Raw genomic sequence first — 26,838 nt, 5'->3', positions numbered from 1 at the left:
GTAAAATTTCGGAGGGCACGCGAGCACGTAGGCACGTTGGGCACGTAAGGCACGCGAGCACGAAGGCACGTAAGGCACGTAGGGCACGAAGGCACGTCAAAAAAATGAGGGCACGTGGGCACGTAGGGCACGTCATTTAGCAGACTCCTACCGAAAGTACTCGCAGAAATTTTATATTTTGTATATAGTTTTTGCCCACCAAGGTGGAGTGGTATAATTATTAAAAAAAAAAAAAAAAAAAAAAAAAAAACCTAAGTTTGCAATATTTTTGTGCATTTGGGCTTCCATAAGACCGGGAGGTCGAATAACCGGAATACGACCCCCAGGATCCTTTGCGAGTACAAATACGTGCACGTGAATTATTACGTCCTTTTTCAGCCTCACTTGGCGTTTGCCTACACTGTAAGTAGAGCTCCATTTTATATCTGTTTTTCGAGTTTACTCAATCTCAGAATGAAGTTATTTCGCCCCAACTTTGGTAAGTCATTCAACATTGAAATGTCTGGTATTTCAGGTTGTTCGTCGTTACATATTTTGAGCAACTTCGCATAATGTCTGAGGGAATCGAAGCTCTCCAACTCAAAGAGGAAGACGTCACTAAATTTCTTGCTAGTGGTGCTCACTTGGGAGCTCAAAATGTTGACCGTCACTTAGAAAGTTATGTTTACAAAAGGAAAGCTGATGGTATCCATATTATTAACTTGAGAAAGACATGGGAGAAACTTGTCCTTGCTGCTCGCGTCATTGCAGGAATCGAAAATCCAGCTGATGTCTGTGTCCTTTCATCAAGACCTTATGGAACAGTTAGTATTTTTCAATGTTTCACATATATAACATGTTTTTTTGGTAATCATTGCTCTCTACTGACTTATGATTATTTCTGATTTTCCTGCTGAAACCTACAAATTGTATGATGAAAGTTTCAGAGGCTGCTTATGAAGTCAAGAGAATTCTATTTAACTTAGGCGGGCATCACAAATAACTTGTGTTCGCGTCGTTTTTAGGTCTAAAAAACAAGTCAGTCAGTCGGTCAAAAGAGTCGGAAAACTAGAAAAAACATCAGTCGGTCGGCCGAGGCGAAAAAATATTATTTGTGATGCCCGCCTTAACATTATACTGAAAAAATTTTAGGAAATTTTTTTGACCATGGGTACATAAATCTTCCTGTTGACTAGCCCTTTGTTAAACAGTCAAATAACTTAAATTCCTCAAAACAAGGTTGCAAACTTATTAGTGAGGATAAAATTGTCAATTCACTTTTATTCTAGAGAGCTGTTTTGAAATTTGCTCACCATACTGGAGCTACTCCAATCGCTGGACGTTTCACACCAGGAACATTCACCAATCAAATCCAGAAAGCTTTCCGTGAACCACGACTTTTGGTTGTGACAGATCCCCAATTTGACCATCAATCCATCACTGAATCATCTTATGTCAACATTCCAGTCATTGCGCTTTGCAACACTGACTCACCTTCACGATTTGTTGATATTGCTATCCCATGTAACAACCGTGGTGTGCAAGCTATTGGCACCATGTGGTGGATGCTTGCAAGAGAGGTATATAAATTTTCAGTTCTTTTCTATCCAACTATGGCTACATTACTAAATCTAAAAAATAATATTTTTATTTTGATACATAAACAAAAAAGCTTGGTATGTGGCTTCTGGGCAATCTTAGAGGCTTTCATTTGTAAAAAAATATTTAGTGTTCAGGATCTTCTCTTTCTGAACCTGGTGACATTAATGATGATCTAAGTTATCCCTGGCATAAGACAAAGTGTTGAAAACGCACGTCAGACTGAAATGTCACCAGTTATTATTTCAGAAAAATCTGTCAGGCCTACCTATCCTTATTTACCTTAATTTTAAACATGCTTAGTAAGATGTGTGCAATCTTGTATCCCAAATGCAATGAAAGCTGACCCTAGGTAAAAAAACAGTTTTTGGCAGTTTGACATATCCTGATATTATAAATTTAGCAGATAAGCAGGGGGTGGGATACACACACTTTTTTACAAGAATATGTACAGATATGTCAACCTCGGTGTGCCCCTGGGTCGTATTATCTGCTTTTTATGTTTTACTGTGGAAGATGATTATAATATCTCAGGCGTAAAACGTAAGTTAAGCTTGGGATATACAATGCTGTTTATAAATGTTGGTTGATAGTTTTAAGTGTTCTAATGGTCAGTTTATGGAATATTCATCCAAAATAATTCTTATAAAAGTCGACTTTATTGTATTTTTCCAAGGGTCAAGGTTGAAAGTACATATTGCCTTTGTTACTTAGGGCACTTGGTACGAAATCATGTGCGCTAAAAATGCTTAATATGTGTATTTTGTCGCTCTCCTACTTTTTTGTTCCTGGAAAAGCCTATCTAAACCATTTGTTTGCTTGAAATTGTCTGCTAAAAATTAATGAACTCTAATGAAGAATTTATCAGTTATCCAATTTTGTCTGTGCATAAATGAATGTTGAGGGTAAAAATCTAATGTGTTGTCAATTGGTAATTGAATGTGAAACAAAGGCAAATTTGTTGAACAAAACAAATGAGTTATGTAAATTGTCTCAAAAATTACCAATGAAGAATTTAGTTATCCCTGTCATAAAATGAATGTTGAGGGTAAAACTCTGAGGTGTTGTCAAATTTGAATTGAGAACAAAGACATGTCAAAATAGTTATGTTATTGAATTGTTCAACTCTTGATTATTTCTGATTCCCCTGAAACCTACAAATTGAATGATGAAAGTTTCAGAGGCTGCTTATGAAGTTGAATTGACTTTTTCAATTTCAGATGGATGGCCTCTTTTTAGAAGATTTTCTAAAATGTTTTCAAGTCGGCCTTTCAATTAACTTTTTTCTTGGGACAGGTTTAGCAACTAAGTGGAGCAAGATTTAAGTGTTCTAATGGTCAGTTTATGGACCAATAGGCTGACACTGTCCTGATATGAAACTTATGTAAAATGAAAACCTTTAAATTCTTATCCAACCTATGTTTATTCTTCGCGGTTTTGCTTTAATTGTTAGTTTTAAGACTGCAATGGTTTTGCAAGCTTTCTTTCGTAGTGATAACAACCTTCTCTCAAATTTTCTGTTTAATTAGACAAGACCAAGCTGGATAATGGAATTCTTGATATGCTTAAGTCATTTTTTAGTGGAAACATCCGAAAAAAAAACAGGATTTGACCCCTCTATGTTAATAAAAATAGAAACAAGGAGGTCAAAATCTGGCTTTTTTTTGGTGTTTCCCTTAAGAAAGGTGATGTCATCTTGACTTACGCGTATCAAATAGTTTTTTCCAGATATTCTCAATTGAACATGCTGAAACAATAACAAAGCTTAAGCCAGGGGGGTTTGTACTAAAATTTCAGACATGACTTTTAGTGACGTGGTGGTATTACAAAAAAGGCCTTGTGTAAGTACCATGTACCATGTGTACTAAAATCCCAAATTAGGTGGGGTCTTCAAGAAATTTAAGAAAAATTTTAGTACATGAGTACTAAAAATCACCAAATTTTAGGAAATTTAACTGTTAGACAATTACTTTTTTTTTTGCCTGGGGGATTTAGGGGGGTAAATACAGTACATTTTGGGGGATGATGCTGATTTTCTTTGGATTAAGGGGGGACCTAGGGGGGGAGGATGGGATGAAAAAAAAAAAAATAAAATTTGCTCTTTTCAAACTTTGATGTTGGAAAAAATTAAAAAAAAATATGTTTTGAGAAAACTTACATACATTAAAGAACGTTTTTAGTAGGAAAATTGTGTTTTAGTTATTAAAGGCCTGGACACTGACCCTTTTTGCCCTTTTAGTACAAATGTGTTCTAAAGTTTTCTTTTATGGCTGTTCAGTACAAGGTCGGAGGAGCATAAATAAAATATTTGTAAAATCCAATTTTATTTTTATTTTATTTTTGCAAAAAAAACGTCGGCGATTCCGTAAACCAGAAAATAAAAAGTAATTGCCTTATTGACCAAGCATTTTAGACAAAATGAAAAAAACTTTCTATGTAAGATTTAAACAACCCTGTGTCACAAATTAAGCAAAAATTTCGTCCTCGGTGGAAAAATACCCTTGAATTTCAGCCCCACAGGGAAAATGACTTTGATTTTATCCCCACTCGAAATTTCATGTTAAAAAAATTGCACTCCAAAACCACCCCCACTGGGTCTTTTAACCTTGGAACAATAGAATTTCTATCCCATTAGCATTTTAGTAGGTATTTTTATCCCCACTGAGGAAAAAGGTCCCACCGGGGCTGTGAAACAGGGGTGTATTTAATGTTCTGATTTTATATACTATGGAATAAAAAATGTTTTCGAAGTTGAATGCCTTGTTTTTGCGAAAAACCATGGATAACTGAATAGAAAAGAAATGCAGCAAGCTGTAAATTAGAGGTGAAAAATAACCAATAAATCTTTGCAATAACTATAGTAGAGCAGAGCAGAAGTGTCTTGACTGTTTCTGAGTCTTTATCTAGAATAGAGAGATAGATCATGTTCATTGACAGCTTAAATAACCAGCATTTTGTTGAAAGTCCAAAAACCACCACTCTCTAAACCGTACGCCAAAATAAGCCTAATTTAGGTGGTCACTATGCTAAAATGTCAAAATTTTAGTACATGTGTACTATAATTCAAAAATCATCAAAAAACCTTTTAGTACTCATAAATGTCTTGGATTTTAGTACAGACCTCCCCCCCTGCTTAAGCATCAGTGATGATCAAAGTTATCCCTGTCTAAAGACAAAATGTTGAGAACACACATCAGACTGAGATGCTAGATTTGCCAAATATATTTTGTCATCTATTTCTTGCATCACCTCCACAGATCTCTGACAAACTGGTGATTACTTCCGTTTCCCTTTTGAAACTTACGGACTGAATAATGAAGGTGTATCAGGCCATATTTTAGAAAGATAAGGCAGTGTCCGTTGGTGGCCCTAAAGGTCCTTTTTCCAGTGTTTTTTCACTAAAAAGGCTGTTTATACCAATATTTTAGTAATTTCAAAATGAGCAACGTCTGATAACAGGCATGAAAAATGGTCTGTGTGTAAAGAAGCATCAGTGATGATCAAAGTTATCCCTGTCATAAGACTAAGTGTTGAGAACGCACGTCAGACTGAGATGCTAGATTTCCAAATTATGTTAAGAGTATGGCTTTGAAAAAAGCTCAACCCAGAGTTTATCATCGTTCTCAAAATTGTATGGAGCTAGATGATATACTGACATTTCTGTCTCTTTTGAAACTGACAAATTGGATGCGGAGCATCAGTGATGATCAAAGTTATCCCTGTCATAAAACAAAATGTTGAAAACGCACGTCAGACTGAGATGCTTACATTCAAATGCATAGAATGAAATTCTGTTTGTTCATCCATTTGTCTTTTTTTCTTTTTTCCTTTTCTTTTTTTGAACTTGACAAACTAGTGATTATTTCTGATCCCTTTCTGAAACCTACAAATTGAATGATGAAAGTTTCAGAGGCTGCTTATGAAGTTTGTTCAAAAGTTTCCCAATACTTTTTCATACAAAAATCAAAGAAACTGTTTGTATCCACTCAATAAATAAATTTTCTGCTTTGCAGGTCTTATTCTTGCGTGGAATCATCTCTCGCAAAACTCCTTGGGACGTTATGCCTGATTTATACTTCTACCGTGAACCAGAAGATATTGAAAAGGAAGAACAAGCTGCTGCTCTTGCTGCTGCCAAACCAGAAGAAACTTATCCACAGACGACCTCATCTGACTGGGTTTCAGCACCAGCAGCTACCGAGCAAGTTGGTGGAAGCACTGACTGGGGAGAACAACCAGCAACAACCACTACTGATGTAAGTGAAGCTACTTTTCATTAGGTCTAAGGGCCAGTATCCACTTGTGTGCTCTGTGATTGCACCGTTTGGCTTTAATTCTTTTTTGTCAGAAAAATTACATCATAGAATGAAGTGGTGTTAAAAGTCAATGGAATTGTTTTGTTTTTCTTTTGACCAATAGAGTGGAAGCTTTGCTTAAAAAATTGACTGTTCTCAACTTCAGTTGAGTTAGAATCTGAGAATGTGTGTGTGTGTGTCTGTCTGTGTGTGTGTATGTCCCAAAACTTTGGGGCAGCCTGGAGACTTCAAAAATTGTTCGATTTGGCTGAAATTTGGCACACTTGTTCCTTGGGTGAATATCTGGGGGTGTTTTTTTAATTTTTCAAAATTTTTGATTTTTGGGGCCTAGGGACGAGTTTTCGCCAAAACGAGGCTAAAACTTTGGGGCAGCCTGGAGACTTCAAAAATTGTTCGATTTGGCTGAAATTTTGCACACTTGTTCCTTGGGTGAATATCTGGGTGTTTTTTTTTCATTTTTCAAAAATTCTGATTTTTGGGGCCTGGGGACGAGTTTTTCGCCAAAACGCGGCTAAAATTTTGGGGCAGCCTGGAGACTTCAAAAATTGTTCGATCTGGCTGAAATTTTGCACACTTGTTCCTTGGGTGAATATCTGGTGGTGTTTTTTTTCATTTTTTGAAAATTTTGATTTTTGGAGCCTGGGGACGAGTTTTTCGCCAAAACGAGTCTAAAACTTTGGGGCAGCCTGGAGACTTCAAAAATTGTTCGATTTGGCTAAAATTTTTCACACTTGTTCCTTGGGTGAATATCTGGGGGTGCTTTTTGCATTTTTCAAAAATTTAGATTTTTGGGGCCTGGGGACGAGTTTTTTGCCAAAACGAGGCTAAAGCTTTGAAGCAGCCTACAGGCCTCCAAAATGGTCGGATTTGGTTGAAATTTGGCACACTTGTTCATTGGGTAAATATCTGGGGGTCTACAATTGGGCCTATGAATAATTTGAAGCCACTGAAGTTGAGCCCAGTGCGTTGCGCACGTTCGACTATTAACTAGACTTTGAAATTATTCTGGGGGACAATTCTCAAAACATTTTGTTTGCGTTTTAAGACATGATTCTTTCTATTACATTTTAGTGGGCTTCAGAACCAGTCACTGGAAAAGTTGAAGGATTTTCTGCAGTTAAAGAAGACGATTGGGGAGCCTCCAACTATAAATCAGCTGGATGGGAAGCTGATACTACCAACACTACTACCACAGCTGACTGGGGTGCTTCGACCACTGAAGGAGATTGGGCGTGATTTTGATTCCATGAAAAGTCTGTATTGTCGTTCATTTTTCGAAATACAAGAAATCGAAAAAACCGAAACCATCTTATCTGATTACTTTAATATTAACTCAAAAGGGGTGACATTTCTTGTCCCCTGGTTCAGTATTCTTCTAGAATCCCGAACAGGGTTAGCCAGTGCACTCTGCATCAGTCGTTTAGGCTTATTAGGAAATAGCTAAAATACCTTAGGATGAACAATTTTTGAGAGCACTCCTTGTAGTAGAGGCCACTATGTCTTCCCGTGTGCAGTGGCTTGTGCAAAGGGATTTTATGATTGAGCATTGTTCCTTGAATATAGAAGATCAAAATTTGAGAGGTGCCATGGAAACTGACGTCATTGCTATGGCAACCAAAATAAAAAGTCAAAATTGAAAAATTATTGTTCCATTCGAAAGAGCATGAAAAACTGATAAAGAAAAAGGTCACAACAACCTATATCTGAAAATGAATATATTAGGAGATATTGAAGAAATAAAGCAAAATGACGTCATCGAAAAATAAAAATTTGTCAAAATTCGAAAATTTTTGGATTTTTGGAAAGAAGCCCTTCCAGTGAACATAAAATATTATTACGAAAAAGTGTGCCAAAATTGATATTTTTAAATTTTGCTTGTAATGTGGTACTGGGCTGGCTGCGCTACCCCAAGCTCTAACCTTCGACAGGCAAAAATTTAAAATGTCAATTTTGGCCGATAGACTTTTTTAACGAATTTTCAAACGTTTTCGTAATAATATTTTATGTTCACTGGAGGGAAATCACCTATACTCGCAATATATTACTAATCTTAATTTTTTGAGAGCTTTCCAAAAATAAACAACAGGTCTCCGTTTTCTCTAGACTATGTTATAGTCTAAGACGAATCACTATCTAAGAAAAAAGCCCAAAGCCGAAGAAATTCGCAAACGGGTTTTTTTTTGCCGAAAAGAGTTAACAGTCGGTAGAGTTGCCAGTTTCTTCGAAACTCTCCCGCCGATTTTTTACCGTATACCGCCATAACGCCATACCGCCATTTTTTCCCGCCTCTACTATCACTGTAACCACTGACCTTTATATAACCCTGGACCAAACAATATCTGCCATCTTTGATTGGAGTTTTTTTAGAATTGGTACCCAAGGAGAAGCCATTGCAATGTTAAAAATTAACGTCTAACGCCGCTACATCATCAAAAGAATTTGAGGAAAAGTAGACCTAGCGCTCTCGATGCATTTACACCGCTATCGAGTAGTGCCGACATTAGGGTACCAACTTTCAAAAAACTCCGATCAAAGATTTTGCTTGGCTGGGATTGAGAAGCTTTGTCCAGGGTATATAAAGGTCAGTGACTGTAACGGACGATAACATCGTCTACGTTTTCTCAAGCTAAAATTTTCATCAATTTTTCACCCTATGTATGATTTTTGCCTGAGTGAGACCGTCGTATTTGTCCGAAAGTCACACCAAAGTGTCCGAAAAAAAAATGGCAACCAAGTTGTTTTGATTCCCCTACCCATTAGCTTTCCAAAAATGTATAACAAGTGCTTTGACTAAAAAAATCGAGCGATCTTACAAACTCCCATCTGCAGCATACCATCAATCTCCATTCACAGTGGTTACAGTAACGGAATTGGAACTTTTCTCGGTGCAGATATGTGGAATGGTGTCTGATTCATCGACATTAGCCACATTCCGTAAAAGGGCCTGGTAACTAGCTGTAGGGACTTTTTCGATGATATGCGCCATCTTGCGAAAATTCCAAACCAAAACAAGGCAAGATTGAGAGGAAAAGTTAGAGAAGACTGAAATTTTTAGCAGATTGGAGTTGTTTTCACAACCCACAATGAAAAGTAACTGCAGTTCCAGCTTGTGTTTTTGTGAAAGACTGTAAAATGGTAGCCCTATTAAATTCCATCGTTTGTCAAAGGATCCTGAATTGTGAAAACAGTACAAAAGACTTTTCAAAACAGAAGGATTTGGAAATTTGGTGTCATATGTTTGACCATTGGAGTTTGTTTCAGATCATCTTCTAATGATTTACCAGATGTTATAGTTCCTGAATCCCAATACAAACTGATCAAGAAAATTAAGTACGAACGAGTAAAGAAGCGTTGGGTTTTTTATCTGGAATTCTATCAGTTTCAAGAATAACAATGCTATGGAGAAAATGAGCAAGCAGTACACACACAATCGAAACCCCAACAACAACCAGGAGGTTGACCATCAGGAGATTTCTTTGATAGTTGCTCACTTAGCTTTGTTTTGGTTTTGGTCTTGGCTTTGTTGAACACTTTACTGACAGCTCGATGTTTAATAGCAAATAGGATACACGAAGGATACAAACACATCAAAGGTCATGCTTCAAGGATGAGGTTGCAGAAGACATTATTTATGTGCTGGCTTGAAAATTAATGCCAATAATGGATGTTTTTATAGAACTGAATTCTGAAGTTCATAAAAAAATTACATCTACAAACAATATGAGGGTCCTCAAGATTATTGCAGTCAATCAGTCAATCACGGTATGAATTCTCCACCCCTAGTTTTTGAATTCAGGATGTGTATTATATTATTTTCATTTGCGTAGTTGTAAAACTTTGCATACAATTCAATCCCACTGTGGACTGAGACAACGAGATTGAGCCTATGGACACTTATCAAATTACAACATGGGATTTACAGTTAAATGACATTTTTTTGTATGGAACTCTTGGAACTCTTGGAATTCAAGATTGCAAAATAAATTTCAAAACAGACAAAATAATTTTTTGTATCAACAAGAATTTCTATTTGGTCTGGTGGGATTGTTTGTAATATATTTGTAGGTATATATGTATTATCTTTAAAATGTAATTTATGGAAAATATTTTATGACTTCAAATATTAAAAAAAACAAATTTGAAAGAAGATCTTTCTCATCACTCTATACTGCCCTCTTTACACACTTTTCTTGTTATTACAAAGTACAGTATAAATAGATAAAACTCTCAAATTTTTTTTGCTCTTTTGCTGTTTGCTTTTCATTAAATATTTATATGGTTTCTCTTTTATTTGGTCTTGTTATTATTATACAGAGAAAAAAAACGATTTTGTTTAAATTACTGTACTGAAAATTAATGGTTTTTATGAGAGAAAGCAAAGGACACACTTTTCATACTAATTCTGACTAAAATTTAATGTAAACCTGATAAAAAGGTTCAGTTTTTGCATGGTACCCTCAAAATCCTAGATCCGCCCCTGATTCCTCAGCTTCTTCTTTGCTAAATCTGTTTATTTTTCCAGTCTTATAGTCTCAGATTTGCTCAGATCCATAGGCCGCCTAACTGAAAACGAAAGTGAAATCTACCATTTTGAAAAATTTATCCCTACACGCCAATTCGACCGCGTCCGCGGAATGTGGCTAATTAATGTGAACTTAGCCCTCCTTTCACTTGCCGACCCCCAAAAACCTTTTTCAAGTCTTGTACAAAGTCTTTTTCCTTGTTCTCAACTCCAGTTGAGCTAGAATCTGAGAATGTGTGTCACCATAAAACTTTGGGGCAGGCTGGAGTCCGCTTGGTCCGATGTCCGATTGGGCTGAAATTTTGCACACTTGATCCTTGGGCAAATCCCTGGGGTTTTTTTTCATTTTTTCAAAATTTTAATTTTTGGGGCCCGGGGACGAGTTTTTCGCCAAAACGAGGCTAAAACTTTGGGGCAGGCTGGAGATTTCAAAAATGGTCTGATTGGGCTCAAATTTTGTACACTTTTTGCTTGGGCAAATCCCTGGGTGTGTTTTTTTCATTTTTTCAAAATTTTGATTTTTGGGGCCTGGGGACGAGTTTTTCGCCAAAACGAGGCAAAAACCCAAAATGCTATAATTTTTCTTTTAAGCCATTAAGTTTACAATTGGGCCTACGAATGATTTCAAAGATACTGAAGTTGAGCCAGTGCGGTTAGCACGTTCGACAGTTTATAATTACACCATTGTTCTGATTTTGTTTTGGTCTTCCACCAAGTTGATTCCTGATTTGATTGTTGTAACAAGTTTCATCATAGCTTCAATTCCTGATTGTCCCAGTAGCGGAGTGGATAATTGGTCACAGACATATTTCTACCGTGAAAAGCATAGGTCGAAATCATATATATATAGTGAAGATATGTAATATCTGTCATTTTAGAAAAAGAAAAGTATTGATATATAAATAACTCAAACTGATAAAAACGAAAAAAGTTAAGAATATTTTTGTTAATTGTGTGTATTTACGATTTTTTTGGTATTTTTTATTTTTTAATCATTCCGAAACAGAGGGTAATTTAGCAAAAAGTTAAAGGGAATTTAAATAGTGGTATGTGAAAGAAAAACCTAATCCAAATGAAGATAGAAGAAAAGTAATAGTGGAGAAACAATGAATTGCAAAAAACTTCCGTAAGTTCATCAAAATACATACAAAATGGGGAAAAATACAAAAGCAAACACATCAAATAAATTAAAAAAAAAAAAAAAAAAAAAAAAAAAAAAAGGATACATAAACAAAACAAAACCCGAAGTCCCAGACTTGTGACTGGCATAGTGACTTTCCACGTGTTTAAGGGCCCACACTCAGTCGCCCTCGGAAAACATAGCAGAAAAAGGAACTGACCAGCAGCCTCCAAATAAACAACAGACAACAAACAGACACCACAACAAACACAATCCCACACAAAAATAGAAAAAATCACACAAAAACCGAAAAGAATAGAATCGTAAGTTGGCCGAGAACCCGGTTCGGCGCGCCGCGACGGGAGAACTGCACAGGGCAAAGAAAAGTAGGAAACGAATACCTCCGATGCCAATGCCAACTCCCCAGACAGAAAAAAAAAAAAAAAAAAAACAATCACACATACAATACACAAGAAACAATTCCACAACCCGAAAATATGCAAAAATTCTTCGACGGTTTTCCCCCCCCCCCCACACCCCACAAAACAGTCAGGAAACCCGGAAAAACACCCGACAACTTGCTTCCCCAAGAAAGCGCCCGAAGCACCCTGGTTTCGCATTCGAATGAAAAGCCCAGCGACTCTAGGAGTCAGATCCTCAAACATGAGTGTGCCACGTGCTATCCGCAAAATTCCCGAAAAGACGGATCCATAAAAAATGCACGATGGGATGTCACTGCCGGCATGTGGCATCCTTACAATGAAGAAGGGAAAGGCATCTCTCTTATCAAAAAGCCCATACCCAAAAACACTGTTTTCAACGGTGATATCCAAATCCAAAAACGATGCATGGCTTCCATGGTGCTCAACTCTGAGATCTATATATAGTTTCATAATTGCTACAAACAGATTTACCCTAAAGAACTAGATCTCAAAGTTGAGCACCATGGAAACCATGCATCGCCTCCAGACTTAGACATCACCGCCGAAAACAACATCCCCAGATATAAACACTTTGATAAGAGAGACGCCCCTCCCCTCCCCACTGTAAGGACGCCACACGCCGACAGCAACATCCCATCGCGCACCTCTCATGGATCCGTCCCCTCAGAAATCCCACGGATAGCACGCAGCACACCCATGTCCGAAGATCTGACTCCCAGAGTCACTGAGCCCCTCATTCGAATGCGAAACCAGGGTGCCCCAAACGCTTTCCCGAAGAAGCAAGCTGCCAAATGCTTCTCCAGGTCTCCTGACTGTTCCACGAAGCACGGGAAAACCGCCGAAGAATCTTCACACATCCTCAAACTGCGAAATTGTTTCCTGCGTACTGCATGTGCGACCGTCCTCTCCTTTTTTTTTTTTTTTTTTTTTTTTTTTCTGTCCAAAGAATCAGCTTCAGCATCGGAGGCATTCACCTCCTACCCCCCTTTGCCCTGTGCAGTTCCCCCGTCGCGGCACGCCGAACCGGGTTCTCGGCCAACTTACGATTCTATTCCCCTCAGTTTTTGTGCGATTTTCTCCATTCCCACGCAAGACCGCGCCTGCTGCAGCGCCCGTCTGCTGTCTGCTACCCATTTGGAAGCCGCCGGTCAGTTCCCCCCTCCACTATGTTTTCCGAAGGCGACTGAGTGTGGGCCCTTAAACACGTGGAAAGTCACTATATATATATATCGACGCTGTGCCACAGATATCTGTAAAGCCCGAAGGGCTAGATATGTAGGCTGCACACATCCCCTCTGATAAGTTTTGATATATCAAAACTAATCTGGGGATGCATGCAGCCTACTAGATATGCGGCTTTTATCGAAAAGTGATTTTGGGGCTCTTCAAAATCAAAAAAGACCTATACCACGCGATAGAGCTCTTCAAACTGAGTAAAAAATGTATTATCAAAGTCTCAACTTTTCTTGATCAAAAGTTATGGGCGTTTTTGTGGTCAAAAAATGATTGAAAACAGGGATTTTCCCCACAATATACATAATTTATGCAAAATTAAAACACTTTTTGACAACAAAAACGCCCATAACTTAGATTGTTAGAAACGTAAGAAAATCGCAAATTACGCAAAACCTGCGGGTTTTCAAGCTTCGTAACATTTAAATTCCAAACCAGCACCCTCAAATTGACTAGCAAACATATCAAAAAGTTGGTCACGGACATTTTCAAAAAAAGTGAAATGAAACGTATTTTGGTCACTGGCCACGGCCTAGAGGGGGGGGGGTTAGGCGTGTCTAGCTAATCGGTCAGAAAATTTACCTTTGGGCGCCAAGCGTATCAGTCTCTCTCCAGTCACTGATCCGCCGGTGCCCATGGGCCTCGTAATGTCAACCTGGTCCATCATATAATCTACTTGTGAGTTGTTGAGTGAGGTTGCGGCGGGCTGCGGGTTCTGTGCGATTATGAACTTTGCGAGTTTAGGGTGCGCGACTTTTAGTAGGCGTTGGGCGGTGTTATGATATGAGGAGAGAGATCGATGAGATTTACCAAGAACACCTTGGGTTTCCAATGTTTTTATCTTGCCTTCCCAACAAGCACTGCAAAAAGTTTGTTGATAAACAGACCAATGTTGTTGTTTTCAGTCCCCTACATTCAAACTGGTTTTAACATTAAGGAGATAAATAAACATTCGAATTTCGCTTTAGTTTTGTCAATGTAAAATTACGTCATTCACCAGCTGTTTCATTATCTCCACTATTGGAAGCTATCGTTAGTGATTCTACTTTCCAAAACACGTTTTCTTGATTGAAGAAGGTTTTGGAGGGAAAGGTTGTAAAAAATGGCTAAAATACCTGAAGAACACGAAGATCCTGCACTAACCTTACTGGCTCTACAACAGGGACAACCTGCAAGTGATGGCATTATTAAAAAAGAAAGTCCAGTCTCCAATATTTTACCTATCGCTAAGCTTGAAGGCAGAGATTTTGAATATTTAGTTCGTCAAAATAAAATTTCTATTGGACGAAATAGTAAACTTGGAGATGTCGATATAAATATGGGACATTCTAGTTTTATATCAAGAAGACATTTAGAAATTCGATACGAACTTCCTGAATTTTATCTATTAACCCGTGGAAAGAATGGAGTATTTGTTGATGGTCATTTTCATAGGAAAGGATCTGAGAAAGTAAAACTAAACAAAAAGTAAGCTGTTTGCTCTTTTATACCAGACGTCCGCACTCGATTGGATCGATCATCTGAACGGCTCGATGACGGATCGATATGTGATCAATGGATTACTTAACAATCCGGATGGGAGATCGATGGAAGATTCAGCCATTAAAAAGTCTTGAGTATCGATCCTTCGTTGATCCATTATCGAGCTAGTATTTCAATCGAGTATACCGATTCGTCATGAATCGTTAATCGATTCGTCATCGATCGTTAATCGATTTGTTATCGATCGTTAATCGATTTGTTATCGATCGTAAATCGAGTATGAGTCGATAAGGTCGATAAGATAAGATTGATAAAAGATCAATGATAGATCGATAAATAATCGATAACTAATCATAAGCTTAAAAAATCTTGAGTATCGATCCTCTATCGATCTCCTATCCGGATCGTTGTGTAATCCATCGATCACATATCGATCCGTCATCGAGCCGTTCCGATGATCGATCCTATCGAGCGCGGACGTCTGGTTTATAAAACGTTTAGGAGAGCGCAACATTCTATTAAATAATAAATTATTCCAGCATACATTACTTTCACCCCAGCCAGTACTAACAGGGATGAATTATCTTGTCCCTTGGTAAAAGCTGTGTTGTAAACGACAAATCAATTAAATGACATTATTATTAACAAAATTTATGCTTGAAGTAATTAGTTATTCAAAAGGCTGTTGCATTTTCTCAAAGGACTATTACCGTGAGTGGTCCTAAATCTGACAGCCCTGTCTAAATCCGATGGGGTCTTGCAAAGATACAAACTAAATAAAAACAAACCTTTCGCTGTGACGCAATGAAGATACCAAAGTGTCAACTAAACTGAGAGATTTGATACACTGACTCAATTGAACCAAAACATTAATTGCTTCTTATACAAAGCATAATTTTTTATTACAAAACTGTTAACATTTTAAACACAAGCAACAGAATAATACAGGTAATTATTTTTACAACTCACACTTTTTTTATCACATTAATTTTGACATTTTAGTCATCTTGTTAAATGTTTTGGGTTGAGAGTTCTTGCATTATAGTTTAATTGTTCAACTTGGAGAGGGAGTTTGTAAACGTAGAATTTTTTTCATAGCAGTTATTTGGGGGGTCAAATTTAGGAAGGGCTGTCGGATTTAAGGCCACTCAGGGTTATGTCAATGGTCATTTGGTTTGGGAGACAGGCCACCATTTGATTTGAGTTAATGAACGGCGTATTAAAAAATTGCACGATTTCTCTTTTGCACTGAGTAGGCTTTTAAATCGAAATATGAAAAAATCCGTAGTGGAACACACGGGATTGGCAAACGATATCATCCACCAGGATACATCCTGTCTTATTTTACCCCTATTTTCTACTTTCCTATCTTTTATCCTAATTTTCTGTCTTTCTCGAGTGTTTCTAACTGTTTTCTAAGTATTTTTCTGAAATTTGCCCGTTCCGGTGAAATAGGTCTCTGACCCCGGCTCAAACCACCAAATGCAAGCAACCTTGGTTTCCAAACCCAATGCCTAACTGCTTGCGAAAATGAGACACGGCATACAAATTGTCATTCACAAATACTTATAGCGTGTAATTTACAGAGCTTTATTAAAAAAGCTCCCAACCCTACTGGTGCCCCGTACAAAGATCCCTATGGGATCCTAAGTTAGGTCTCAGTGTACGGATGCCCCTAAGCACGGAGGTATAAAGAAACAGGAGAAGTACGCTATTGCAACCAAGCTCGCCCTACGATAAAAAAAGTTACGATGTATGTATGCTCATAATCTTTTATATCGTGCATTTTCAATGAGCTCTTTTATCCATTGGTGAAATCTTATTGGATCATTGAAGCTTTAAAAATTAGTTGAGCCAAGATTCATTGTTTCTGAAATCAGTGTAAGAAAAAATTTAGACTAAAAAAAGGCCTGTAAACTTGGCAATCCCTCGTCAAATAATAAGATTTTTCGATCAATGTTTTCTTTAAGGTGAACTCTATTGCTTGATACTTTCCTCCAAAATTCTCTAGCGATTTTATGTCTACAAGTTGAGTCTGAAATTGTGTGTGCTTATAAAGAACTTTTCATTTTCTGGCTTGAGAAAATAATTTTAAAAACAAAATTGAACGGATAATGAAATGGAACATAACCTTGTGTCGTGGACGACGTTTTATTTAATTTTCGTATATTGAAAGGCTAGAATCTTCAATACTGATAATTAAAATGTTCAGAGCAAACTTGAGTTCTACTAAAAAAATCTCATTTCATTGGGCGAGCTTAAAAATTTCTTTTGATACATTTTATAAAAGTAATCAAAAGACTTTAGACTTTAAGATAATAACTGAACCCCCATCTAGGTCCGCAGTTTGAAAAATTTCACTTGCATCCTGGTGGATGATATAGTCTGCCAACCAACACACGCGGGTGTCTGTGAGGAACGAAGAAGTATGATTGATAAACTTGGTGGAGCTATCAAAACAAATTTGTTGTCAAAGAGATTTAACAGTAATAGTAGTTTTTAGTGTTTTCCAGACAGAAACAGCTGTTTTGTCCAGTTTTTGCGCTTTTTGAAGCTCAATATCTCGAGTTAGGTACTGAAATCACCTATACTTGCAATATATCTCTAATCCTACTTTTTTGAGAGCTTTCCAAAAATATACCCACAAAAATATACAACAGGTCTCCGTTTTCTCAAGCTAAAATTTTCATTAATTTTTAACCCTATGATTTTTGCCTGAGATCGCCATATTTGTCCAAAAATCACACCAAAGTGTCCGAAAAAAAATTGGCACCCAAGTTATTTTGATTCCCCTACCCCTTAGCTTTCCAAAAATGTATAACAAGTGCTTTGGCTAAAAAAATCGAGCGATTTTACAAATTTCCCCCTACTATTAGTTTGAATAGCAAAATATACAATTAATAACATAAATATCTAAGGTTTCATTCATACTCACTTTCCAAACCCACTTATTTAAAATAAACACCCTCCCCCTATTTTACAGCCAGTACTAAGGCAAACATTTTAAAACTATCCAGGTTAAAGTATCCAAAAGAAGTAAAAAGCACTCAAACTCAGTGCCATAATCGAGAAGGAATCTTTTCTGTTATCCTGTCCATCTCCATTTATTAAAATTGTGAAAATTTTCCAACCCTTTAAATCAAACCTCTAAAAATACCTCTATTGATAGACTTTGATTGTTGTGTTTTCCTTTAGATGTTTTATTCGTTTCCCATCAACCAACATGAAAATTTGGTTCAGTTCATTGGTGGACAAATCCTTTGCCAGGAGAGTACCAAGCCCTCCGCGGACATCAAGATTGAAACCATTGATACCACTACGAATCTCTATACCTAATGCAGATTCAGTAAATTCTTCGCCAGCCCCGTCTCCCACAGGAACAATTAGGTAAATTTGATTATTATTTTTATTATTGTTATTATCACAAAATCTTGAAAAATTTTTTTTTTAACTAACTGACGAATGCTTGAAAGAGCAGGAAACTTTAAGTATTAAAAAGAAAAGTTTCTCTGTTCATTTCTGAACTTATGTATAAAATTGCAACAAAAATTCAAAACTTCGTTTTTGTAGTACTTTAAGTTTCATGCGTACTATCGTCAGCTACATATAAAATGTTCTAACTTGTTGAAAAAAAATGAAAGAAACAAAAATGCTATTCTCAAGGGTCCGTTAGTCTTTTGACTTGTACATGAATTTATTCATGTTATATTGTGAAATTAATGACTCGTGACTAGATACCATGTACTCTTTTTTTATCATTTTGGGGGTGTATTGAGTAAGTTTCCCTTGAAACAGATTGGCTGTCAAAAAGGGGGCGGTAAGATTTCATTACAGAAGGGAGGACAATGAAATCAGAGGAATGTAAAGAGATGGAAAAAACAGTTTCTTTAAAACAATGGAAGAATAAACAGACCATTATATGAAAAGCTAGAGCTCAAGAAAATTATAACTTCACCTTGATTTTACTCGATTTCTGACAGTTTTACAAGAATTAATTTAATATCATTTGTGTTAAAAATTTCTTATACATTGGTAAAAAAATTGCTCCTTATTTTTAAAAATTGAACTAGTAATCAGCAAAAAAGGAAAAACAAATTTTCATTTTTATTGTCAAATCATGTAGAAATTGGATTTTCATTTAATGACCTAATCAACGTTTTTTCAATAGAAGTGATTGTTGAACTTTGAGTAATCAGAAAAGCTGTTTTTTGATCTTAACATTCCTCTGATAAAATAAACCTAAGGGTTCATGCCTCTCTGCAAACTATCTATCAAACTCATCTTTCCATGACCAAGACTAGAATTGGAGATTTCTGCAGAGTTCCAGATCAAATTTTTGCAGACCCTCACTTTTCTCCTGAAATCAGCATTAAAGGGCCAAAAAATTTTGGACCTACCTCAGAGGTCCTTTAAATTAACCAATGTTCGTTTGTTTGTCTGTTACAAGCTTTTTTCGGGATTGGCTCATTAGTTTTTCAGATTTATTTGCAGTGATGCACAATAGTGATGCTCAAGCAAAAACTGACAGAGCCTGATTTTCACGCCAAAAATGCCGGAAAACCCGTTTCCATTAGTTTTAACTGATTTTTTCCACAAAGGTGCGCATTACTGAGATGCCGGAAATATGCTGCTGGACATTTGAGGTTGACTTTGAAATACTTTGAAAAGTTTTGAAAATGTTAAAGGAGCCGCCAATGTAACAAAAAGTTTTAAAGAGCATCTGAATAAGAATTCTTCAAAATGAAAAATAAAAGTTAAAATGTATGGGAAGAAGGTTAATTTTAACCATCTCCCCGAATTTCCTGTATAGAAAATTGTATCACGGCATCCGAAAATTAGTCTAACGGTAGAAAATCTGCTTAAGGTGTGAAAAGATGATGGTTCAACGCCGTGATTTTCTAAAACTTTTTGCAAAATGTTGTAAACATACACGAAACGAATTAGTGTATTAAAGGTTTTCTACGGGAATAAAAGGAGCTTATTTTAGGCAGTGTCTTGATGCTGAGTCAGATAAATTAAAGCTACTTTTTTACGCAACGATATCCTGCAAACAAGTGAAAGATCGAAAGTTGTTTCGAGATGTGACATTTTATTGCTTTTGTAAACAAAATAATACCAAAGTTGATTTCGAGCAAATTTACAATCGAATGTTTTGATTATAAGATAGAAAATGTTCTATTCAAACATTCAAAAGAGTATCAGTAAAAGTCCCTTTGTTCGAGGAATGTTTTTTTATTCGTTTTTCTAATCTTGTCACACTTGTTTTTACTACATCAGCATCATCAGACCTTTCAATCAAAACAAAACCTTTAATATATAGAAGATTCTAAGATTCTATTTCATAAATAATATTTGCAAGTTATATCTATATTGGACATTTTTTGAGGATTGGAATTTCAAAAATGTATGACTATGATATTATCATAACTTCATTTCTCACACAAAACTATTTAAATGTCACAACCATTTGTTTGATCGAATTACCTTTTCTTCTCAAAATCTTGTTATTAATCTCTGTATTCAATAAATGTCAAATAGTATAATAATAAAGACAAGTAAAACACACGTTGACACTAAAGGAAGATATCTGTCTGCTGTGTGTGTTTTGAAGTGTGATGTTTGATTTTATTCCTTTGATTATTTGGATACTTTAGTATTCATAGTTTCTATTTTTGCTAACTTAATGGCTGTGGCTTTTGTGTCGAAAATTGATTTGCTGAATCAATGGCAACACAATTGGTTTAAAATAAAATTTATATAATTTCTTCCTTAGAAGTTTTTAAAGAACACTGCCTAAACGTGATATAGATAGGTACCTTGAAAAAGGTTATGGGAGATTATGGTGTGCTATCACACCCACAAAAAGATTAATAGAGTTGTACCTTATTACACGAAAATAAACATGTAATTAACATGAATTAAAACCCTTTTAATTAAAACTAGCCGTGACTTCCATGAAAAATAAAATAAATTTTAAATTGATTGATTCTCCTGAATATTTTCAATGTAAAGTTCAAACACAGAAGCGTTTTCATTTTATTTGAATAAAATAAATTTTGTGTTAATATTTTGCGTTTTGATTTCAAGGCCGATAATTACGTGTCTACTTATTTCTGAGTAATAAGGTATTACAAAACACCTTTGTTTGGGTGGAATTGATATTTATGTGTACAAAATTCAAGTCTTAAAAATATGATTAATTATTATTTTTTACTCTATTTATAGCGTACCCAACTCTTGCCCTGTGAGTCCTTCATCTCGAACACCAACTCATGTTGCTTTTCAACAAAATTTGACGTCTGAGCTTCTTGCTGCTGCGTCAGTTGTAAATGAGGATATTGTCAGTAGTAACGAAATCGAAATCAAAGAAGAGAAACAAGAGGAGAATGGGGAAAATTTAGAAGGGGAAGTTGAGGAAGACACTGAAGGGATGGAAGAATTCTATGAGAAAAATCAAGAATTAAGCGATGAAGCTACCACACCTACTACTCCACTCAATATGAGTATGACAAAGGGACCAGGGCGTAATCCAGTTGAAAAACCACCATACTCCTATGCGCAACTCATTGTTCAAGCTATCGTATCAGCTGTTGACAAACAGTTAACGTTGAATGGTATCTATCAATTCATCATGAAGAATTATCCCTACTACAGGATAGGAGAAAAAGGATGGCAGGTAAAATGATGTTCGACTTTTATGTGTTATTTCTTCTTCTTGGCAGGACCTTCTTCATAAAAACTTCAAAATACTTGTAATCGTTTTCACAGTTTTTCCACCAGACAGATTTTAGTGACGTATATAAAGAAGGTTTTTTGCCTTAGAATTTATTAAAATTCAGAAAATATTGAAAAATGTTCTGTATGGGAAGAAAAACTGAGGTTATAAGTAACATTTAGATTTTTGAGTAAAATGTTTATTTTACTGAGCTTTTATGTACTCTTAGGTGCCAAATAAACGACTCCTCCCCGCTAATTGATTTTCAAAGAATTTTTTCAGCTGTCAAAGAGAAGGTTTCTTATTTTGCTCTAAATAGCCTGATTTTGGCCTATATTTACCTTATTTTTGGTGTTTACAATTTCCAACCCCCTTCCCAGCAATTAGCCCCCCCCCCGTTTATTTCGCACCTAAGAGTACTCAGTGAAGTATTGTATGGTTCTATCCACCTTTTTATTTTAGAATTCTATTCGACACAACTTGTCACTTAATCGATATTTCCTCAAAGTCCCTCGTTCCCAAGACGAACCAGGGAAAGGATCGTTTTGGAGGATTGATCCTTCTTGTGAAGTAAAACTCATCGAACAAGCTTTCCGAAAACGCAGACAACGTGGAGTACCTTGTTTCAGGCCTCCTTACATTTCCTCAAGGTTTGTTTTCATTTGACTCTCCACCTCAAATTCTTCCTACTTTTGTATATATTAGTTAGTTTATTTGCAAATCTGACTTTCGATTCAAGAAAGTGCTCTATACCATTGGTAGAGCGGTATATCAGTCAAGAATATATACAAATTTATTTTCCGATAGTTTTGTGCCGTTTCAGCGTTTCAGGCAGTCTTCAGTCAGATTTTTCTGAAAATTTGGCTGAAGACTGCCTGAAACGGCACGAAACTCCGAGTATCGGAAAATAAATTTATCTCTTTTCTTGACTGATATTAGCTAGTTTATGTATGGTACGGAGGATGGTAGAGTGACTGAAGCGATTTGGAATAAACCACACTTCTGACCCGCAAAATCGGGGAGGTAAAAGTGCTGATTTACCGTCGTCCTCAGCTGGTCAGGATCTAGTCAACCTTACCGCCACCGTCACAGAATAACACACATACATAAACTTGGTATTATTTTCTATGACTAATAATAACCAGGTTCTGACTGAGACTGATTTTGATCACATTGTTATGGTGCGTGCAGAGTTACGAGGTCGGAAAGCTCAAGAGCTATACCTATATCTTACCCTCATTTCATGGTGGTATTTATTTTTAAAGCAAAGTTTTTTAGATTCAATCTGCTGTAAATCTAACAATATGGGGTTGCGTTGTATTCAAAATTAACCATCATACTTTTTCTTTTTCTGTTGTAGATCTGCACCCGCATCGCCCACTCATGGCATTATGATGGAACCATCCTCTGTCAAACAACAACCACAATCACAATCAAACAGTCGTTCTGAAAGCCTCTCAGAAGAAGAACAAAAACCATTCCAACAGAATGGCAAGAACATTCCCGGTCTAGTTCACAGAGCAAATTCTGACGGTGTTCTATTGGTAACCGACCCAAGCGAAATATCGTCAAAACCAATGCAACAAGTCAATAATTTCGAACATAATGTCATCACAGGAGGTCCTCTGCCTGGTCTACAAACACTAAAAACAACAACTACTACATTTAAAGGGGTTACACCGATTGTTACAGGACCTCCTGGAGCTCAATCCGTTTTCTTCACTTCTGCAAAACTTGTACCTCAAACTATGGCCGGACAAGTCATCCAGGCAGGCTCCCCCACAACGGCAGGCCAAACTACTTTCATGGTCCCACAAAATACTTTGAAACCTCTCGATAAGAAAGTAATACATCATAATGGAATTCCAGCTACTCAACCTACCATTTTGTTTCGTTCCGCAGCTAACCCATCGTTACCACACCAACAACTAAAACAAATCGGACAAAATATAAAAACAGTTACACCTTTTCTTGCAAATGGACAAGTTCTAAATACGCACGCAAATATAGTTTTTACACAACAGACCTCTATAAAATCTGAACCTACAAAAACAATAGAACATAATAAACTTCCAACACCACCTGGTGCATTGTTAGCAACCGCAACTTCAGATATACTTGCCACATTAGTACCAACTTCTTTACAAACTGTTAGTGTGATAAAACAACCGACAACCGATCTCAGTGCCATAAGGGAAGCAAAACCATTCACTTCTATCACTGATATACTTTCTTCCAGAGATGTAAAGCAGACTCCAACTGACAAAGGTATGTGTTTTCTCTCATTTCTTTAAAAGAGCAGAAACGTTTTATCATTTTTGTAGAAATCTACGTTAAAATAAGACTCTTCTTTGCACTTTCTTATTCACAATATCCACTTGTTTAAAATCAATATGAATCTTCATTTGAAAGTTAGCAAGGCTGGACTTTGAAAATGTTGATTTGCCAGACCGACTGACTCAACCTAAAAGCTGCAGAACCAAAAAAGACTTATTGCCATTTTAAAGAAGAATCCATTTCTTCAAATCGACCTCTACTATTGTTTCTGTCTTAAGCTTTTAATCGTGAAATCTCTTCTACTTGCTCTTTTGTTTTCATTTTAAAATTACTCAATTGTAAACAAAACTGTCACTAATTAAAATAAAAAATTTTTTCACCCTACCCACCTCCAAAATCTTATGTCAGGCAAACAAATATTTCAAAGTCCAGCCATACTTCCTTGTTTACTCATGAGATTGTTTGGTTTGTTTAAAAACTTTTTTAGTAAATATTCCTTATAATTTCAAACCTTCTTTTTAGCGCAAGTTGCAAACCTTCTGAAGAACCCAGTGGAAGCATTACAAGCAGCAAAGAGAAGCTACCCACAGTTAAACGAAGCATCACCGCCCAAAAAGTTGAAAACTGAGGGCGACATTCAACCCGTACCAACGTTTAGTGAAAAGAACATTCGGCTCGAAGAGGCTCATACGAAATTTCAATTGGATGCAGAGGGTTGAGTTGTTTGTTGATAATACCGTTGATAAAGACAATGGTCAACATCTTTCGGCTGCCGTGTCTTTTGAACAATCCTGTTGTTGTTTGTTTTTTGTTTGTTTCAGTGAAGCTCGCCCACATTTTCAATGCTCTTTTGATTACGGAAGAATGATCGAACAACAAGCCCTTGAGGATAAGCTCTGTACAATTTTCATTTTAACTCGCTTGAGGAGTTGTTGTTACCTTTAAAAAACAACTTATTGAAGCCAAGCAGAAGAAATTTGGACAATCTGTTTTATCTTACCCGTTCAAAATAAACCCAAATGTTTGTTGAAATGGTATTCAATGGATTTAACCCACATTGACTTCAAATCAACAAAAATATTCAGAACTTGAGTAATGTTTGTGGTGAGATGTTTGGTTCAAACCTCAAAGGTTTTCGAGACATCAATTTTAACAACCGAGATTAAAAGCACAGTTTAAAAGCATTTTAAAAATGACTGAGAAATAAAAAACATCAAGCAAAGGACGTTGTTTGCTTTTGTTTGTTTTTTTGTTATGCATAAGAAAAGAAGACTTTTTAATGTTCATGTGTGTATATAAAAGTATAGAAAAGGATTTTCGAGATATGTTTTACTAACGTTGCTTTTTTCCCAATAATATTACACTTATGGCTAGATTCAACCCAATGTGAATACAACTTCCAACACTTCTTGACATTATATATTTGTTGACGCTGCAACGCTTCAGAAACGTAAAAAAAGGAAAAAAGGTTTTGAGTATGAGCTCTTTAGATTTCCTTCAACCAATGGATGTCATTTGCTAACTCGATGAGGGTGTAAAGTTAAGATGTAAAAGAAATGTCAAGAATGACATTTGATCCCAATTAGCTTTATTTTTCACTAAATTGGACCGTTTTTGAGCGAGAGTAACTTTATTTTGACTCTTTACTCCTTTTTAGATGATTTATTCCATTTCCCGCAAAAATTTATTTAGTTTCAGTAATATATTGTACCATTTTTGCATTTTCCTAAAAGTATAGATTTCTTTCAAAGTACCTAAAATTTTTCAGAGATACATTTTTCAACTTTTCAACTTTTTATTTTTAGAGATATACTTGTTCCATAGTCTTTTTTACTCTAGATAGCTTCCAAAAATGAAATTCAGACCCATTTATCTTTTGCATGGTTCAGTGAAAACATGCAAGTTAATAATTTTGCAAAATCTTTTTACTTACCTCTGTAAAAAAAGATTCTACATGAATTTTTTAAAAGTGTTAAGGGCTACATACACTACACAATATATTGTCGGGCAATATATTGATGATATATTGCTGAGTGCCGGCAATATATTGAAAAGGTGTCCGCAATATATTGTCAGCTTGATTTGCAATATTCTAACAATATAGGGGGATTGTTTACCGAAAAAAATTCCTTTTTATAATAGAGTACCAGTTGTTTACTTCGTACATTACGGTCCGCAAACCATATTGTCGAATATTGTTCGTCAATATATTGTGTAGTCTAAGTAGCCCTTTAGCCAAAGCATCAGCCCCCTACTAGTTGCACCCTCCAAAGAAAGGCAATTACTGAGTAGTCACTAACCTACTGAAATACCCCCAAACTAAACCAACGCCCCTAAATTTTAAGTAATTTACAAATTCAGATATATATTCAACATATTATATTTATGATAAGATACTTTTTAATTTATTTTATAGACAAAATCTTTCTTTTTTGATGTAACGTTATTAAAATATACTTCGTTCTTCCTCTTGAGTGCTCCTAAACACTGATCTCATAACTACTTTACTGGATCGGGCTACCCGTATATAGGAAGCGTGTCTAGGTTTAAAGCTGACAAGCCCGTCATCTCGTTTTCAATTCTGGTCGAATTCGAACACTCGAAAATCTTAGCTAAAGCAGAGCACAATATGGCGGACTTAAAATTCGGACACACTTGGACACACACACGGGAAATCTGTGAACCAGTTACCCTGTAGTGTTTAAAAGAACTGGTACTCTTTCAGAATGTTTAGTCCGCTTTCTCACCAAAGCAAATTGTCACAACACATTGTGTAAAAAGTACTAGTCATGATTTTGTTTTGACAGCGAAACAGCCAGTGAACAGGTTATGTCTACTGTATTTCCTTTATTAAGCGCCTGCCGCCCTCTAACAAGGAAGGAATCTAAGTAAAACTAGCAAGTAGAGCTGTAATATGCTGACACTTTAGAAGATACCCCCACCCCATTTTGTGTAGGCCTATGCTTTTTCAATCAAAACTAACAGATGCTAATACTAAAAGATACGCGCCCTTTCCCAGAGCATAACATACCTTAAAGGAAGAAATTTTGGCGGATTCGGCCAGAATCCCCCAAATTAAGTTCCCGCCAAAATTTCTTTTTTCCGCAATGCGCCAAATTAAACTTCTTGAAAATATGATCTCTTTTAAGGGC

The 26,838-nt window shown here is 36.3% G+C and overlaps 2 protein-coding genes and 1 non-coding gene across 3 annotated transcripts; all 3 read left to right on the top strand.

Moving 5' to 3' along the window:
- The first annotated feature begins 247 nt into the window (after positions 1-247).
- LOC136801419 (small ribosomal subunit protein uS2-like) lies at positions 248-7,198 on the top strand. Its single transcript, XM_067058055.1, has 5 exons — positions 248-402; positions 515-803; positions 1,269-1,559; positions 5,592-5,834; positions 6,966-7,198. Exons 2-5 carry the CDS (start codon positions 552-554, stop codon positions 7,128-7,130), a joined length of 951 nt encoding a protein of 316 aa, XP_066914156.1. The 5' UTR covers positions 248-402; positions 515-551; the 3' UTR covers positions 7,131-7,198.
- Positions 4,714-4,787, top strand: LOC136801484 (small nucleolar RNA R38). The gene has a single exon (XR_010845860.1). It is a non-coding gene; the product is annotated as a small nucleolar RNA R38 (small nucleolar RNA).
- Positions 7,199-14,261: 7,063 nt separating the features above from the next.
- Positions 14,262-25,018, top strand: LOC136801417 (forkhead box protein K2-like). Its single transcript, XM_067058054.1, has 6 exons — positions 14,262-14,679; positions 17,890-18,081; positions 20,920-21,370; positions 21,872-22,059; positions 22,770-23,677; positions 24,209-25,018. Exons 1-6 carry the CDS (start codon positions 14,315-14,317, stop codon positions 24,403-24,405), a joined length of 2,301 nt encoding a protein of 766 aa, XP_066914155.1. The 5' UTR covers positions 14,262-14,314; the 3' UTR covers positions 24,406-25,018.
- Positions 25,019-26,838: the final 1,820 nt, after the last annotated feature.

Source organism: Clytia hemisphaerica, unplaced genomic scaffold (genome assembly GCF_902728285.1).
Source record: "Clytia hemisphaerica strain Z4C2 unplaced genomic scaffold, Clytia hemisphaerica genome assembly, whole genome shotgun sequence".
NCBI lineage: Eukaryota > Metazoa > Cnidaria > Hydrozoa > Leptothecata > Clytiidae > Clytia > Clytia hemisphaerica.
Note: the sequence above shows the minus strand (reverse complement) of the source record. Positions and strands in the feature narration are given on the sequence as shown.